Source organism: Chrysemys picta, chromosome 13, assembly GCF_011386835.1.
Source record: "Chrysemys picta bellii isolate R12L10 chromosome 13, ASM1138683v2, whole genome shotgun sequence".
Classification (NCBI taxonomy): Eukaryota; Metazoa; Chordata; order Testudines; family Emydidae; genus Chrysemys; species Chrysemys picta.
Window position 1 is genome coordinate 2,272,718 of NC_088803.1, and position 17,549 is coordinate 2,290,266.

Genomic DNA, 17,549 nt, shown 5'->3' on the forward strand with positions numbered 1-17,549 from the left:
TCTACTTAAACACCCACTCCAAGCAACCAAATAAACAAACAAACAAAAATCTGCAACAAACCAATCAACCAACAGAAGTGAACAAACAAAGCATACCCCAAGTGCAAATTTTACCTCCAAAGGGAACATAAACTAGTGACTTCAAGAACTCAACTAGTATCCGTTTAAGGAACTTCATGGTGCATTGCTCCCTTTCGGAGTACAAGTCTTCCTCAGGTGTCCACTCAGGTGGACTAACTGAAGGGAGCCCATGGCATGAAGTAGGGGGGCTGAACACTCTAAGTTTTGGTCCCAAGAGGTGGTAAAGCCAAGTGGCTTACTCTAGTGAAAATTTGACCCTACGGGGACTGACACACTGAAGGGATCCTCCCAGTGACTGTTCCAGAGCTGTTCGAGAGCACCCTATCTATGGATGTGTGCCCCTTTTGCCAATCCTATACTATGTAAAGATGTAGTAAATAAGAATAGGAAACGAGAGTTATTTACACCCTCCCATTCATATTGCCAGTTCCATCTACAGGAGTTCATAGTCATATAACTGTTCCTATTTCCCTTTGCAGTCCCATTTATACTCCACTTCATCTCCCCATTCATATCCATATTCAGATTAATACCCCCTGGATACTTCCATTTCGATTCCCCTTCCCATTCATATTTCTGTTTGGATTCATACCCACTTTGGCCTTCCTCTTCCCACCACGGACCATGAAACTCACAGACATGTTTCCTTTGGATTGTTGTGGGAATATGGATCTGGGCATCAGACCCTCAAATAATGTTAAACACTAAAATGCTTCGGTGCCACTCAGGTGGTGCATAGGCGCTTGTGCTGCCCCCTCTACAAAACAGTGGATTTTTATCCAGAGAATTATCAATGGGCTGAGGGGGGGGGATCACTCAGAGATTACTGACCCACCCTGCCTGTCAAACAACCCTCACTCCGGACTCCGCATGCCCCCTGCCCTGCACTAAGGGCTCAGCTTCTCCACAAACCTCACTGAGAGAAGGGGGAAGCCTTAACTTGGAGAGTGTCTGATCAGAAAGTCACTGGGGGCATCCACAGAGCGAGGGCGGAGCCACCTGTTCTTTTATGCTGCCCCTCTGAAATCCACTCTGGGCATCTGCTCCCTGCGCTCCCCAGGGGAGATGGAGTCAGCCTCTCCTATCACAGCTGTGTGCGGTGTCGATAAGGGGAGATACTTTGTGTCCGTTCTCATTGCTGTGGAACCAGAGCGTCACCCCTAGGAAATCCCTTCCCCTTTTGTCTGAGCTCAGACCGGTTTCCTCTCCTGTGTGTCTTGTCTCGCCCAGTAACGGCGGGCGGTGTCCTCGGGTTTCAGGCCGGTCATTTGTAATTATGCCGTGGTGACGGAATTGTCTCTGGAGCTGGTGAATCGCCCTTCGACAGCCTTAGCATATCACTGGTTCGAGCCGCTTCCGGAGCTAATTCCAGCCACCCCCTTCAGCCCCTTCCCGGGAGCTTGACGGACCCAGCTCATAGCGTACCTTCTGCAGGTGAACCCGGACGCTTTGCAGGAGAGGCAGAGAGAGTCTCCGGGCTTTTTCACATCCCTGCCGGACTCCACCAGCTGCACCTGCGAGCGGGCACCTGGGAAGAAAGCCACAATAGAAATCACATAGCGCAATAGTATAACAGTCACTTGACTGTGCAAATTACTCGAGACGAAAATATATCCAAAAGGTTCAAAATGAAAGTCTCATTTCGCCTGGTTTTGGTGGGTAAAGTTCTCAGGGGGTTGGCTGGCAACTGCAGAGACAGGGGACTGCGGATTGTGTCTCCGGGTGCAGCCTGGGCAGAGAGAGGCACAGATTCAAACAGGAAACTCTCCACCCCTATTTGCATATCCCCCTGCTTGTAAGAGACAGACTCCTTCCATTAACCATGTGAATTACTCTCAGTAGGGCTCCAACGGGAGTCAGACTCTCTATGTTTCTGCAATTAACAACCTGCGGTGGGCTCCTGAATAAACATTTGCTTAAGAGAAAAATGAACAACCGCCTGAAATTCATATCTATGATTCTAGGGTCTGGTCCAGTGGCTGTTGTACTCACCCTAAAGCCTCCAGTATAGGTTTGGGATCAGGCTTTCAGGGCGAAGACTCTTTGGCTAGAAAGCAGGACAGAGACAGCTGACAATCTCTGTGTTCCAGGGCCAGAGGTGTGTGAAAGCCGATGGGCTCTTTCAAGAGGGTTATGTAACTGTGGCTGTAGGCTGTGATTTAATCTAGCTAACTAGCTAGCTATCAGTCACACTCATAGAAAAGGTGCCAGCTCATACCAAGGTCCCCATGTCTAAACTAAACACTGACAAACATGGAACTGGAACCAGTCTGTCTCACCTGTGTGCTAGTATTGTTAAATTAAGTATTAGAATGATAAGAATGTGTTTAGTGTTTAGGCTTTATTGAATGCTTGTGAGTTAGTGCACGCATTAATGTCACTTGCAACATATGTATGCTATAGAGTAAGGTCATATTTAAGTGGTTGTATTGTGAGCCTGTGTGAATCACCAGCCTGGAGAGACATATTAATTAGAGTGATACACTCAACCTCAACAGAAAGTGTTACCATCTTCCCAAGAGAGTTCATTCCTCCCACGGGTCCGAAAGTGTCAGCAGGACCCCAGTGCCCTGTGTCCGGTGTTGCACAGACACACAGGACGGGACAGTCTGACTCCTGCACCCGGAGCCCCAGGGCGAGTCAGGCAGATCACTGGCAGCAGGAGTCTCTTATAAAGCGGGGACATGCAAATGAGGGAGACAGTTTCCTGTTTAAATCTGTGCTTCTCTCTGCCCAGGCTGCACCCGGAGACACAATCCGCAGCCCCAGGGTCTGTGCAGTGACCAGCCAGTCCCCTGAGAACTTTCCCCTCCAACACCCGAGAAAATGGGATATTTGCTCCTTGTAATTTTTGTTGTAGCAGCTTTGAAAGGTATTTTCCTCCTCCAAATAACTGGCAGAGTTAGAAGAATATTGTGTTATTGCTGATTTTATACCGATATTAATGGCCTGTCTTTATTCCCAGGTGTCCGGTCCCAGGTGCAGCTGGTGGAGTCCGGAGGGGATGTGAAAAAGCCCGGAGACTCTCTCCGTCTCTCCTGCAAAGCCTCCGGGTTCACCTTCAGCAGCTACCAGATGGACTGGGTCCGACAGGCTCCTGGCAAGGGACTAGAATGGGTCGCTTTTATAAACACCGGTGGGGGTACTGTATATTACCCCGATTCAGTGAAAGGCCGATTCACCATCTCCAGGGATAATTCCAAGAGTGAGCTGTATCTGCAACTGACCGGCCTGAAGCCCGAGGACACCGCCCACTATTACTGTGCGAGAGACACAGTGAAACAAAACCAATTTGTGATCATACAAAAACCCAGGCCGCGGAATCGCCCTTCTCCTGGCAGCCGCGTGGGGGCAGCAGCTTCGGGCTCGGACAGGAGACCCGGCAACCAGGTGAATGTAACACAAACTTCCTGTCAGTGATTTTTAGGGTAGGGAAGGCTGTGCCTCCCCAAACAGTCTGGCCCTGCCCCCATCTGACCCCCACCCACTTCCTGCCCCCCAACTGCCCCTTTCAGAATCCCCAACCCATCCTGCTCCTTGTCCCCTGACCGCCCCCCTGAGACTCCCCCAACCACCATCCCGGGACCCCACCCCCCACGAACCCCTCTCCCTGTCACCTGACTGCCTCGACCCCTATCCACCCACCGCTGAGTCCTGACAGACCCCCCGGAACACCCACGATCCAACCCCCGTTCCCCGTCCCCTGACTGCGCCCCCGGCCCCTTACCATGCAGCTTACCCCCGCCTCCCCCCTCTCCCAGACCCTCAGCGTGCCGTGTCCAGGAGTGGCCCTGGACAGCACTGCAGTGGCGTGGCTCCAGGGGACCTGAGCTCCCGCCACTCAGCCGCAGCTCGGAGCCCCGTCCCCTTACCATGGCTCTGAGCGGGAGGAGCTCAGGCCCCGCTGGAGCCATGCCACTTTAGCTCTGTCCAGGGCCACTCCTGGACGCAGTGCGCTGAGGCGCTGGGGGATGGGGGAAGCGGGAGGTGGGGGGAGCCTCCGACATTCTCCTGGGGGCCCCTGTGGGACCCAGGGCCTGGGGCAAATTGCAGCCCTGTAAGTGTTTGAGTTAGGGTTAGGGTTAAGTTTAAACATTTTGTTTTAGCTTTGAAGTTTAGAGTTATAGTTTACACTCAGAATTACAGTTGGAGTAAGGTTTTAGGATTAGGGTGAACAATTCAGTTTGGCTGAGTTTTAAAATTTAGGGTTAGCAATTACCTGTATGGTTGTTAGGGTAAGACTTAGATTGTACAAAGGCTGTGGAGTGAGATGTCTATGAAAAGGTTATGATTTGCTGGTTATGATGATGTTATCTGTATGCATGTATCTTTTTTGTACTTGAAGATATTAATATTGGCTCTATACTTGGATTTCAAATGTGGGCTCCTGGGGTACTGCCCACAAGGTAACTAGCCAGCACATCTTGGAGGGACTGTTCAAATTAAGTGGTTCATCAAGAAACACTTGATAGACAATGGACCATGGGAGACGCCCATCTACAAGATTTGCTGCAAATATATCACAGTGGTTGCAACAATGATCTATATGGTCATATTCTAATCAGATAACGTCACACCAAATATTCTATTACACAGACACTGATATGGGTTAAAAGGAATTATTATCTGTCAAACAGAAGCCCAAATAGTCCCATGTTCACCTCTCAGTTCCCGTGTGGGGATAGAAAGCAGGAGAGGTGAAAACACAAACCCCGGCAGCTATAAAAGGGAACAAGGCTGTTCCCCAAATCCCTGTTTGTCAATGCCATAGTGCTGTGCAGTGTCTGTTCATAGATTTATTTGACTCCCTGCCCTGTAGATTGTCTCCCTTCTATTAGCCTCATCAATGAACTGGTCTCCAGCCAGTCTGAGAGCGTAGGACCATGGTGCATTGTGGAGTCAGCCAGCCACCCACCGTCATCGTCTGAGTGTTCTTCAGTGTAACTGTCTATGGAACATTCCCCGAGAACATTCTCTCTCACTCTCTCTCTCTCCAGTGTGCGTGAATGAGTGTGGGGATATGAAAGGGAACATGAGTGGTAATAGGAATGGAGATCTATGTTTTAGCGTGAATGCTGATACTTGTCTGAAAGTCAGTGGGAATGGAAATATTTTGTTGTTGTTTTTGTTGTTATCTCTCAATATTACATCCTGAGATGGTGTAAAACAGGGATCGGCAACCTTTGGCACGCGTCTCTCCAGGGTAAGCACCGTGGCGGGCTGGGTCGGTTTGTTTATCTGCCGCGTCTCCAGGTTCGCCGCTCCAGGCCAATGGGGGCGGCGGGAAGCAGCGCAGGCCGAGGGATGTGCTGGCCGCCGCCAGTGGGAGCCGCGATCGTGTGAACCTGCGGATGCGGTAGGTAAACAAACTGGCCCGGCCAGCCAGAGGCTTACCCTGGAGAACCGTGTGCCAAAGGTTGCCCATCCCTGGTGTAAAAACACGTCATGTTCATATCACACAAGTTCTTTAAACACAACCAGGAGAAAGCTTCTGTCTACACTTTATTGCTTATTAATAATTAACTAAGTAAATGATCTTGATGATGATGCTCAGCGGTGACAAATTTGGTGCTGGTTGTTGGTCTCCAGAAGCTGGGAATGGATGATAGGGAGTGGATCACTCCGTGATTTCCTGTTCTGTTCATTCCCTCTGGGGCACCTGGCACTGGCCACTATCGGGAGACAGGATACTGGGCTAGATAGACGATCTCTCTGTCCCAATATGACCCTTCTCAGTCCCACCGAGTTTACAATCCGAGTGTAAATGGGAAGTGGAGTGTGACTGGGAACAGGAATATAAACACGAATATAAATATCAGCCGTGCATAATAATCTTCCTTCACTGTTGCCTGAATCCTCCTCAACTCTCCCCTTAAGGAAAACTCCCAGACACACCACCCTCGGCTCACTAATGTCAGGGAGGCTCCACTGCGAAACCTGAACTCTGTCCTCAGACTCCCCCACCCTGACCCCAGCTTCTCCCACCTGCACCCACAGGCGGGCCCCAGACCTGGTCCAAAGCACGAGCCAGGCTTGCTCAGATCACGTTCCTAGTGTCATGGATCATTTCAATGTAGCCGGTCACTGCTGGGAAGGGAAAGGGGCTTCCGTCCCAAATCCCTCCCAGCGCCATGGGAAATCTTCCCTCTCCAGCGGGTGGCCCAGCCCATTGGATCCCTGGGACATGACCCTTCCCCAGACACTGACCCCCCTGACCGGACATTGCATGGCCCTTGTGCGCGTGGAACGGGGCTCCAGAACTGAGTCCCCCCAATCCCCAATATCACCTCACAATAGCCAGGCCCTCAGTTCCTGGGTGAGGAAATACAGTCACTGCAGGGAGCTGGTCATTCCTCCCAGGGGTCCGAAAGTGTCAGGAGGACCCAGCGCCCTGTGCCCGGCGCTGCACAGACACACAGGCTGGGACAGTCTGACTCCTGCACCCGGAGCCCTAGGGCGAGTCAGTCAGATCACTGGCAGCAGGAGTGTGTGTCTCTTATAAAGAGGGGGCATGCAAATGAGGGAGACACTTTCCTGTTTAAATCTGTGCCTCTCTCTGCCCAGGTTGCACCCGGAGACACAATCCGCAGCCCCTGGGTCTGTGCAGTGACCAGCCAGTCCCCTGAGAACTTTCCCTGCCAACACCAGGGAAAATGGGGTTTTTGCTCCTTGTAATTTTTGTTGTAGCAGCTTTGGAAGGTATTTTCCTCCTCTGAATAACTGGCAGATTTAGAAGAATATTGTGTTACCACTGTTTTTATACCGATATTACTGGCCTGTCTTTATTCTCAGGTGTCCGGTCCCAGTCACTGGTGGAGTCCGGAGGGGATGTGAAAAAGCCCGGAGACTCTCTCCGCCTCTCCTGCAAAGCCTCCGGGTTCACCTTCAGCAGCTACGGCATGATCTGGGTCCGACAGGCTCCTGGAAAAAGACTAGAATGGGTCGCTTATACAAGTAATGATGGGGGTACTATATACTACCTTGAATCAGTGAAAGGCCGGTTCATCATCTCCAGGGATGATTCCAAGAGTGAGCTGTATCTGCAAATGACCGGCCTGAAGCCCGAGGACACCGCCCGCTATTACTGTGCGAGACACACACAGTGAAACGAAACCGTTTTGTGATCATACAAAAACCCAGGCTGCGGAATCGCCCTTCTCCCGGCAGCCACGTGGGGGGCAGCAGTGACACACACACCACTTCGGGCTGGACAGGAGATCTGGCAACCGAGTGAATGTAACACAAACCTCCTGTCAGTTATAACCCTTCCGTTCCCAGGCAATGTGTCGCCCCGTCCTGCCCAGAGCTCCGCTGGGCCGGCGGCGCAGAGACCCCTCGCTCCAACTTGCTAAACATTCGTATGCCCCTTCATGCTTCGGCCACCATTCCGGAGGACTTGCTTCCATGCTGATGATGCTAGTTAAAAAAATAATGCACCAATTAAATTTGTGACTGTACTCCTTGGTGTGTGTGTGGTGGGGGGAGGAACTATATGTCTCCTGCTCTGTTTTATCGGCCTTTTGCATATATTTCATGTTATAGCTGTCTCGGATGATGATGCAGCACGTTAGTTTTCAGAACACTTTCACAGCAGATTTGACAAAACGCAAAGAAGGGACCGATGTGAGATTTCTAAAAATAGCTAGAGCACTCGACCGAAGGTTTAAGAATCTGAAGTGCCGTCCACAATCTGAGAGAGACGAGGTGCAGAGCATGCTTTTAGAAGTCTTAAAAGAGCAACACTCAGGGCTTGTCTACACTACGCAGCTTTTAGGGACAAGGCTGTGTTGACACAACCTTGTCACTAAAAATCAGCATGTGTGAATGCTCTTTTGTGGTATTTTGTCAGCACTTTTGCCAACAAAATACTTCCAGCCCCGCAAGAGGTATAACCTGTGTTGGCAGAAGAGCGCTTCTGCCAACAAAGCCGCATTCACACTGCCATTTGCATCAGCAAAACTTTTGTCTTTTGCAGGGGGAGCTTTTTTAAGTACCCTTGAAAGACAAAAGTTTTGGTGAGAACTGTGCAGTGTAGACATACCCTCAGATGTGGAAACTCCAGAACCTGAACCATCAAAAAAGAAAATCAACCTTCTGCTGGTGGCATCTGACTCAGATGATGAAAATGAACATGTGTCAGTCTGCACTGCTTTGGATCGTTATCAAGAAGAACCCATCATCAGCATGGAAGCATGTCCTCTGGAATGGTGGGTGAAGCATGAAGGGACATATGAATCTTTGGCGCATCTGGTACTTAAATATCTTGCAACACCAGCTACAACAGTGCCATGCAAACACCTGTTCTCACTTTTAGGTGACATTGTAAACAAGAAGCAGCAAGAAAATTGTAACCAACCTTGTGTGTCTGAGTGAATGGCTGACCAAAAAGTAGGACTGAGTGGACTTGTAGTCTCTAAAGTTTTACATTGTTTTATTTTGACGGATTTTTTTAAAAATAATTCTACATTTGTATTTGTAAGTTCAACTTCCATATAAAGAGATTGCACTAGAGTACTTATATGAGGTGAATTGAAAAATACGTTTTTTTAGGTTTTTAAAGTGCAAATATTTGTAATTAAAGAGAAATATAACGTGATCACTGTACATTTTGTATTCTGTGTTGTAATTGAAAATAATATATAGTAAACATCCAAAAATATTTAAAATAAATGGTATTTTATTGTTAACAGTGCAATTAATCGCGCAATTAATTATGATTATTATTTTTTTAATCACGATTATTTTTTTCTCTAATCGCTTGACAGCCATACTAGCAATATAATAAATCTCTACCGAACATGGCATAGGACGGCAGAGAGGATTTAAGGGAGTTAAACACCCAATCCTCCAGGATTATGATGACATCTCGGTTCCTAACTCCCTTGTGCTCTTTTCCCAACCAAAACCATTAGAGAAGAGTTATAATTTCTCTTCTTCAAATATTCCTTCCTTCCTAAGAAGGCGCTGTCCTGCGCTTGTATTTGGCTGACAGTTTCAAGGCCCGTTAAGAGTGCTAAATGACCAAACACCCTTGCTGAGCAGAACTCACTGCCTGAGGGGGACACACGTCCCAGGGAGAGACGTCCATGTGTAGACAGAGCTCACAGCCTACCAGCTCTTCTGCTCACGTTGTGAAACTCGCCTGCAAATCCCTTCACTGGAGGATTCCTGTTTAAATCCAGCCCCCTGATTGGAGGAGCCTCGGTCCCCCCCTAGACACAGAACTGCCCGGACCTCGCTGCTGGGGACAGTTTGCACCTTCATTTAAGATGAACCTGCTTCTGATTTTCCTGTTCATGCTGGAGGCCCCTTCAGGTGCGTGTCTATTGGTGGTCTTGAGGGTTAATTGCTGCAGTGACTCCAGAATATCAGCCATTCAAGGAAGCCTAAGGGAATGAAGTGCCCGGATCCTGATGTAATTCAGTGGCATTTGGGTGTCTCGCTAGCTTAGGCACGGTCTCGTGGTGTTTAATTTTCACACGTTCCCCACTCCCCGGGGTTAGGAGCCTGGCTCACGGATTCATATCTGTGTTTCCTTCCCAGGTGTCCTCTCCCAAGAGCAGCTGTGGGACCCGGGCCAGGGAGTGGTGAAACCCGGGGAGTCCCTGACACTCACTTGAACCATCTCTGGAGACTCGTTTCTAGCACCAGCGTCGCCTGGAACTGGGTCCGGCAGCCTGCGGGGAAAGGGCTGGAATGGATGGGACGCGCATTCTATAGCTCCCCCAGGTGGAACACTGAGTACCCCAGCTCTGTGCAGTGTCGAGTGACCATCTCACAGGACACTTCCAAGAACCAAGTCTCGCTGACAGCTGCAGACACCGCCACCCATCACTGCGCCAGAGGCAACGCTCGGGGACACACAAGCAGGCAGCCGTACGACAGGGGGAAGCGTTTTTTGAATAGTGCAGTGAGGCGCTGAGTACAGCGGGGAGACTCTCAGCGTGGTTCTGCATCGCCTTTACCCAGGTCTTGTCATCCGCAAGTTGTAATGGAAAGGGGAGATTGTAACTGAAATCAGTTAGCGCCTCCATTCAGTCTGAGTTCCTCTAGAGAGGGGGGCATGTTAAAGGGAGAACAATGGGGGGATAAGGAATATAACTGCTTTCAAAACACAATAGCAAGCAAACAACGTGTATTCCTTCCATCTGATAACATAGATGTCAAATTCCTGTAACACAGAAAGTGAAAAATCCATGGGATAAACATATTTATTACAAATATCTAGGATACCCTGTACAATTTATAAACTCCTCTGTGCACATCTGATTTTCATTACACGCGTTATGATAAGAAAGAAAGAAAGAAAGAAAGAAAGAAAGAAAGAAAGAAAGAAAGAAAGTGAATGGAGATTCATCCACCTTGACTCCAACGGAGTTACCACTGAGTTACACCAAAGGTGAATGACTGGGGAAATAACCCGTTTTCTATAGTATTCATAAATGTGGAGATGAACATAATCTAACAATAAAATGATCATTCATGGGGATAAAACCTTGGCCCTCATGATCTCCTGCGGCAATGAGTTACACAGGTAAATTGTGCAAAAGTCTGTGGAAAGTATTCCCTTGAAAGAGGAGAAAAACTAGTTTGAGACAAACACTTTCGGTGAAGATTCTGGCCTTTATAAATAGTTTTCAGCATCATGGGCCAGATTTTCAATGGTGCCTAAAATGCAGATATGCATCTAGTAGCAGTTACGAAAGAAAGCCTGGGCTACATCCCTAACTCCCACTGAGTGCTACTCCGTACGCCCCAACTAGACTTTGTGCTTGAAGTCCCACGACTCTGAAATGTATTTTCTCCGTCTATGAGGGCATATCCCAGAGGAAGCATCCTCTTTAAACTGGAAACCTCCCTCTCGATCCCTTTCATTTCCCTTCACCATTGGGTGAAAACCCCATGTGCATCTCTGCCCCCAGTGAGTCCCTGTTTAAACACAAGGCTCTGATCCTAGATACTCCAATGTTCATCCAGGAATATGTCATCCACAACCTGGAGCCCAAATCTTCCACAGTAACTGTCCATAAATATAAAATCCCTACAGACGTCAATCTTCTATTAGCTAGTCCTTCATATGTGTATTGGAGAAAATAGGGAGAGAATCGTTTCTCTCTATAACTGCCTTTAGCTCATATATTTGCTCCTTCTTTACTCCCCGAAAGGTGTCCTCTATGAAATCCAGTTGGTCTAGTCCGTGCCAGGAATCACAGAATCCTAGAAATGTAGGGCTGGAGTGGATCTCCAGAGGTCACCTGGTCCATCGCCCCCAGGCGGAGGCAGGGCCAAGTACCCCCAGAGAATGGGGAAGGGAGGAGAGAACCTCACGCTGACCTGTGATGTCTCAAACCTTCCCAGCACTCAGAGTTATCACTCTTGGAATTGGGTCTGGCAGCCTGCTGCGAAAGGATTGCAATGGATAGACCACATGATGTATGGGGAGAGGTTCAGTTTATTCCCACGCTTGGAAAGGCCGAACCATCATCTCTGCAGACACATCCAAGAACCACTTTTCCCTGCAGCCTTTGACAATACCTGAGATGATGCCCAGACCGAGACCCGCACGTGCCCTGAGCCACCTGGGTCATTCCAATTTCTGTTGGACAATTCTATGATTCAAACTCAGTAGCTGTAGATCTGACTCGTGTGTCACAGAGCGTTCTCATTTCCCTTTCAACCCCTCTCCTCCCTTATATCCCCTGAGGGATAGCTGCATGCAAATCCCAGCCCACGCGTGTCCTGTATAAACACATGCTCCTGGAGGTAGAAAGCTCAGATTCTCTGGTGTCTCGGAGAGAGGCTCTATTCTCTGACAGTGTAATCATGAAGCCATTATTTGTATCCCTTCTCCTGCTGGCCGCCCCCTCGTGTGAGTATTGGGTGGGACCGATCTGCACAGCACCAGGGGATGAATGGGTTGTGGGATGAATTCACACGGCTCTGTCTTTTCCACAGGGGTCCTGTCACAAGTGCAGCTGGTGGAGTCAGGGCCCGGGACTGTAAAACCCTCAGAGACTCTCAGCCTCACCTGCTCCATCTCAGGCGCCTCCTCGGACACCCTGGGCAGTAACTGTTGCTGGTGGCACTGGATCCGGCAGAGTCCCGGGAAAGGGCTGGAATGGATCGGGGATATAGCTCAAGGGGGAAGCACCAACTACGCTGCTTCCCTCCAGAGTCGCATCACCATCTCGGTGAACCCTTCCAAGAACCAGTTCTCCCTGCAGCTCCGCTCGCTGACAGCTGCAGACACCGCCACCTATTACTGCGCCAGAGACACAGTGACACAGAGCAGAGCAGGGCCTGGCACAAAAAGAGGAAGCGAGTTCTGTGCAGACACTCAGGGCCCTTTTACACAAACTTCCCTGCTCCTGGTAGAAGGGGAACGTTCACTCCCCTGGCCATTATTATCACGGGACAGGGGCTGTCACCTTAGACAACCGAAATGGGTGATGGGAATGATCTACAGCCCTTTGGAACCAATGAAACTCTCGCCTCTGATTTCACACGGCTTTGCTTGTTGTGGCCTTAAGAAGGACCTACACGGTGAGAGCAGATCCACAACTGGAACCAATGGTCACAGATCCACTGGATTCAATACAGCAGCTACCCCTACGTATGCCAGCTGAAAATCTGGACCTTTTATTCAAACCGTTAAACACTCTAAACACATGGGAGCTATTCGTCCAATGGGATTTGGGTGCCTAACTCCCTTAGGTTCCTTTGAAAATCCGAGTCTTTCATACGAAGAGGCGCCATCTATACATTTAGAACTAGATAATCATCCCCTTCACAGCCGTGTCTTTTATTCTGGAAAGAATTAAAGCCTCTAGGCTCAGAGTGTAAAAGGTTCCAGAGCATTTAATATTCTAGTTAATATTGGATCCCTGCCCCCAAAGACTTTATTATCTAGGTAAAAAACAGGAGACAACAGATGGGAGATCACAGGGAACAAAGATAATATTAGTCAGCATGACAGGCATTGGCCTCAGCAAACCACTGATCTAACTGTTCTCTCTCTCTCTCTCCATCTCCCACCTCTACACAGACTCACAAACACACACAGACACGTGTCCCAGCGCAGCGTGCAGGGAAGGGTGAGCTGGAGTGTTTGTGCGGGTGGGGGCGGGGGGCGAATCGCCCTTTCACTGAATTTCCGTAGCAGGTGGTTGCTCCACTAATTGCTGATACCCACCGCAGCCCCTGCCCGGGAGCCGCACTGACAGATCCAGTTAATTCAGTGGCTGTCTATGTTGAACCCTGAGGTGGTACAGGTCAGTCTGAGGGAGTCTCCGGGCTTTTTCACATCCCCGCCGGACTCCAGCAGCTGGACTTGTGACAGGACACCTGGGAATAAACGCGTGTTAAAATCATGTCAGTGTGAATTGCCAACCACACACCATTCCGCTGACTCACTTATCCACACAGGGGAGAAAATACCTTCCAAAGCGGCTGCAACGAAAGCTAAATGGAGCCACAGACTCATTATCCCTGGTGTGGGAGGGGAAAGGTCTCTGGTGGACTGGCTGGTAACTGCACAGACACAGGGGGCTGTGGATTCTCTCCGGGTGCAGCCCTGCAGAGAGAGATTTAAACAGGAAACGCTCACCGTTATTTGCGTATCCCCCTCCTTATACCAGACAAAGCCCCTTCCCAGGGGATGGTTTGATGATTCCCTTGTCACTGGGCTAGACGGACCATTGATCGGACCCAGTCTGGCCGTTCTTCAGTTCCCATGATCTCACGTCTTGGTCTGAGGAGCCAAGAGTAGGAGCGAGACTCGTTACTGGAGAAAAAAGGATGGAAAAAGCTTTGAACTCCTTGAGGGTTTAACAGACTCTGGGCCTTGGCTGTTGCCTCGGCAACTTGCTAGATGGCGTATGCTCGGTCTACAGGCCCAGCCCTGACACCCCTGAAGCGGACACGATTCTCCTCTTCGCAGTCAGGGAAATGGCTGTAATTGCTGTCCGGGTTTGACAGCACGGAAAGGAGCCTGCCCCGCTCTGCCAGGCTTTCTGCGCTCTCACCTCCCCACACTTACAGTGATAGGCAAGAACCGGTATTGGAAAGGTGTTTGTTGGTGTCCGGTTCACAGAAAAAAAAAGCTGAGAATCCTCGTCTTCCTGCTCCCGCCGCCCCCAGACACCCCCTTCCGTGTTTCTGATATTGTTTTGAAAGTGCGGATTCCATATGTTCACTGCGTGTACAATGCTCTGTTCTTGCATGGCATGACTGTGGCGCATCAGTCCGAGACCAGATGTATCGAAAGGGGAATGAGGGTCCCCAGGCGAGCAGCCACCAGACAAGGCCACCAGCCCTGCGCTCTCTGACCCTAATGAACCCTGACACCTCCCTTATGGGGCTGTGGCTTCTCTCTGCACGATCCCAATAAGCCCTAACAGACTTCCTCCCGGTACCCTTACTAGCCCACTGCCCTCAGCGCCAACCTTTGGGAGCTTCCTGTAATTAAGAGCAGCCGGTCCCCAGTTACTATGTAAAATAGCTGGATCTTTACCTCCCCCTGGGACAGCAGCAGAAATTCTGGACTATAATTACCGAATGTGAGGTGGGTTCCTTTAGCCACGAGGCCCCTTTGAAACTCCCAGTCCTGGGCTAGGAGCTGAGTGGTCTCTGCCAGGCCCGCTGACAGACAGGGGCAAAGGGGGCAATTGCCCAGGGGCCTCTCAGCCCAGCGCGGGCACTCAGGTCAGTGGGGACAGTCACGTGACTAAGGGTTCTAAGATAGGGGTCATTGGAACCGCTCAGAGAGAGACTGAGGCACTGGGAGAAGCAGACGTGGATTGGAGAGAGATGGGGGCAGGAAAGACACAGAACGCGACTCCCACTGAAAAAGATAGAGCCTAATCCTTCTGTATCGGGGGGTAGCCGTGTTAGTCTGTATCCACAAAAACAACCAGGAGTCTGGTGACACCTTAAAGACTAACAGATTTATTCGGGCATAAGCTTTCGTGGGCAAAACACCCCCTTCTTCAGATACAGATACACCGACAAGGAGAGCGGGGTACCCCGGAGATAGATTCTGGCCCTTCTCTCAGCCACACACAAAGAAACTGAGTTCGCTCTAGGAAATAATTGGAGTCTCTTATAAAAAGGGGGATATGCAAATAGGGGTGAGAGTTTCCTGTTTAAAGCTGTCTCTCTCACTTCCACGGCTGCATCTGGACAGACAATCTGAAGCCTCTGTCTCTGGGCAGTCACCAGACAACCCCCCTGAAAACTCTCCTCTCCAAACACAGGGACAATGAGACTTTGGTTGTATCTCGTTCTCATTGCAGCAGTGTTTGAAGGTATTTTCTCCCTTGCCATGTGTTGGATAGTCAGGGGATTGTTATTCTGTTTCCCTACATACTCATGTTCCCCGTCATTCATCTTTATCCCCAGGTGCCCTTTCACAAGTGCAGCTGGTGGAGTCTGGAGGGGATGTGAAAAGGCCCGGAGACTCTCTCCGCCTCTCCTGCAAAGCCTCCGGCTTCACCTTCAGCAGCAACTGGATGCACTGGGTCCGTCAGGCCCCCGGGAAGGGACTGGAGTGGATCGCCCGGATTTACAGTTCTAGCATAAACTACAGTGACTCAGTAAAAGGCCGATTTACCATCTCCAGGGATGATTCCAAGAGTGAGCTTTATCTGCAAATGACCGGCCTGAAGCCCGAGGACACCGCCCGCTATTACTGTGCGACACACAGTGCAGGGAATCCAGATACTGCTAAGACAAAAACTCAAACTGCAGACTCTTCTTTCTGCCATGCGCCGCGTGGGGGCAGCACTTCCACAAACCATCCAGCCCTGGGCCCAGGAACGGGATCTACAACCAGAGCGAAAAAACCCTCTCGTCAGGTTTGAGATCTCTGTATTCATATACGATCACGTGTCCATAAAAACTGCAACAACTTAACTATCACATGATTACACTGGCGCTCATCAGACACTGAAGTAAAACTGCAGACTGCACAAGAGAAATATTTGGGGAACCAATTGTTCAGTGTGAGAATCAGAACTTGGGCTTCCAAAGCCGCCTAAAAGTGATGACTGTGCAAATGCTTTTGTTGTTTGTTGGGGGATGGGTAGAATTGCTCTCAAATCCCTCTGAAAAACAATAAGATGCCAGTGTCGATCTAACACACACTTCAAAGGGTACATCAGGCTCCAAACACCTCTAGACTCAATAGAAAAACAGATTTTCCCCTGATTCTTCCCTTTTCACTTCTCTCTAAGGGCCTGACCCACAGTCCGCTAACGCCAGAGGTGGGTCTTGCCATTCCCTTCACCAGACTGTATCTCAGCCCTTACACCTGGAGGGATGGGAGGGGATTCAAGGGAGCTCTTGGTGAACCTGTATGGTCAGATGGCCCCGCACTCGCTGGGCGCTGCCCAGACACGGAGTTCGCACCAGTCCGACTTCCTCCCTTAGAGCCACTGGCCAAATAACTCCAAGCATTCAGGGAAAGGGTTTGTGTCTCCTATAAGTGGGGGATATTCAAATAGGGGTGAGAGTTTCCTGTTTAAATCTGTCCCTCTCTGCCCAGGCTGCAGTCAGAGACAATCCGCAGCCCTCTGGTGTCTATGCAGTTACCAGCCAAACCCACCTGATAAGTTTCCCCTCCAAAACCAGGAAAAATGAGACTTTGTCTCCATTTCGTTCTCATTGTAGCAGCTCTGGAAGGTATGTTCTCCCCTGAGTGCCCTGAAGAATATTGAGTTGCTGAATATAACATCAATATGCTTTAAAGTGCCTTTATTTACAGGTGGCCGGCCCCAGGTCCAGCTGGTGGGGTCTGGAGGGGGAGTGGAAAAGTCATCTTTGGAGACTACTGGATAAGCTGGGTCTGTCAGGTTCCTGGCAAGGGCCCGGAGTGGATCTAAATAAATATGTGGAGATATACCTATCTCCTAGAACTGGAAGAGACCCTGAAAAGTAATTTAGTCCAGCTCCCTGCCTTCACTAGCAGGACCAAGTACTGATTTTTGCCCCAGATCCCTCGTGACCCCCTCAAGGATTGAACTCACAATGGGTTTAGCAAGCCCATGCTCAAACCACTGAGCTATCCCTCACCCCAGCCTTGTATAAGCTACTGGGCCGGCAGTACTGTACATTACGCCAGCTCGATCCAAGGCCGATTCACCATCTCCAGGGACAATCCCAACAACCTGCTGTATCTGCAAATGAGCGACCTGGAACTCCAGGACACTGCCCTGTATTACTGTGTGTGACGAAGTGGGACTGTTCTTAATGTTTTCCTCAGTTTCCCCTATGCAGTTCTTAAGTATGCTCAGCCTGCTGCCGGTCTGGGGTTCCAGCCATTGGCTCTTACCAGCCGGAGTCTCTGCTCCTGGCTCTGCTCAGCCCGCTACCGGCCTGGGGTTCCCTTCACCCAGGCCGGGTTCCCTTCCGGCCTGGGGTTCCCTTCACCCAGGCCGGGTACCCTTCCGGCCTGGGGTTCCCTTCACCCA

At 49.9% G+C, this 17,549-nt stretch overlaps 1 gene segment (V, D, J or C); it reads left to right on the top strand.

Annotated features, from left to right (window-relative positions):
- Positions 1–15,264: 15,264 nt before the first annotated feature.
- LOC103307234 (Ig heavy chain V region 3-like) lies at positions 15,265–17,349 on the top strand. The segment is given in 3 exon segments: positions 15,265–15,386; positions 15,481–15,773; positions 17,157–17,349. Coding segments are annotated over 3 exon segments (492 nt in total).
- The last annotated feature ends 200 nt before the right edge of the window (positions 17,350–17,549 follow it).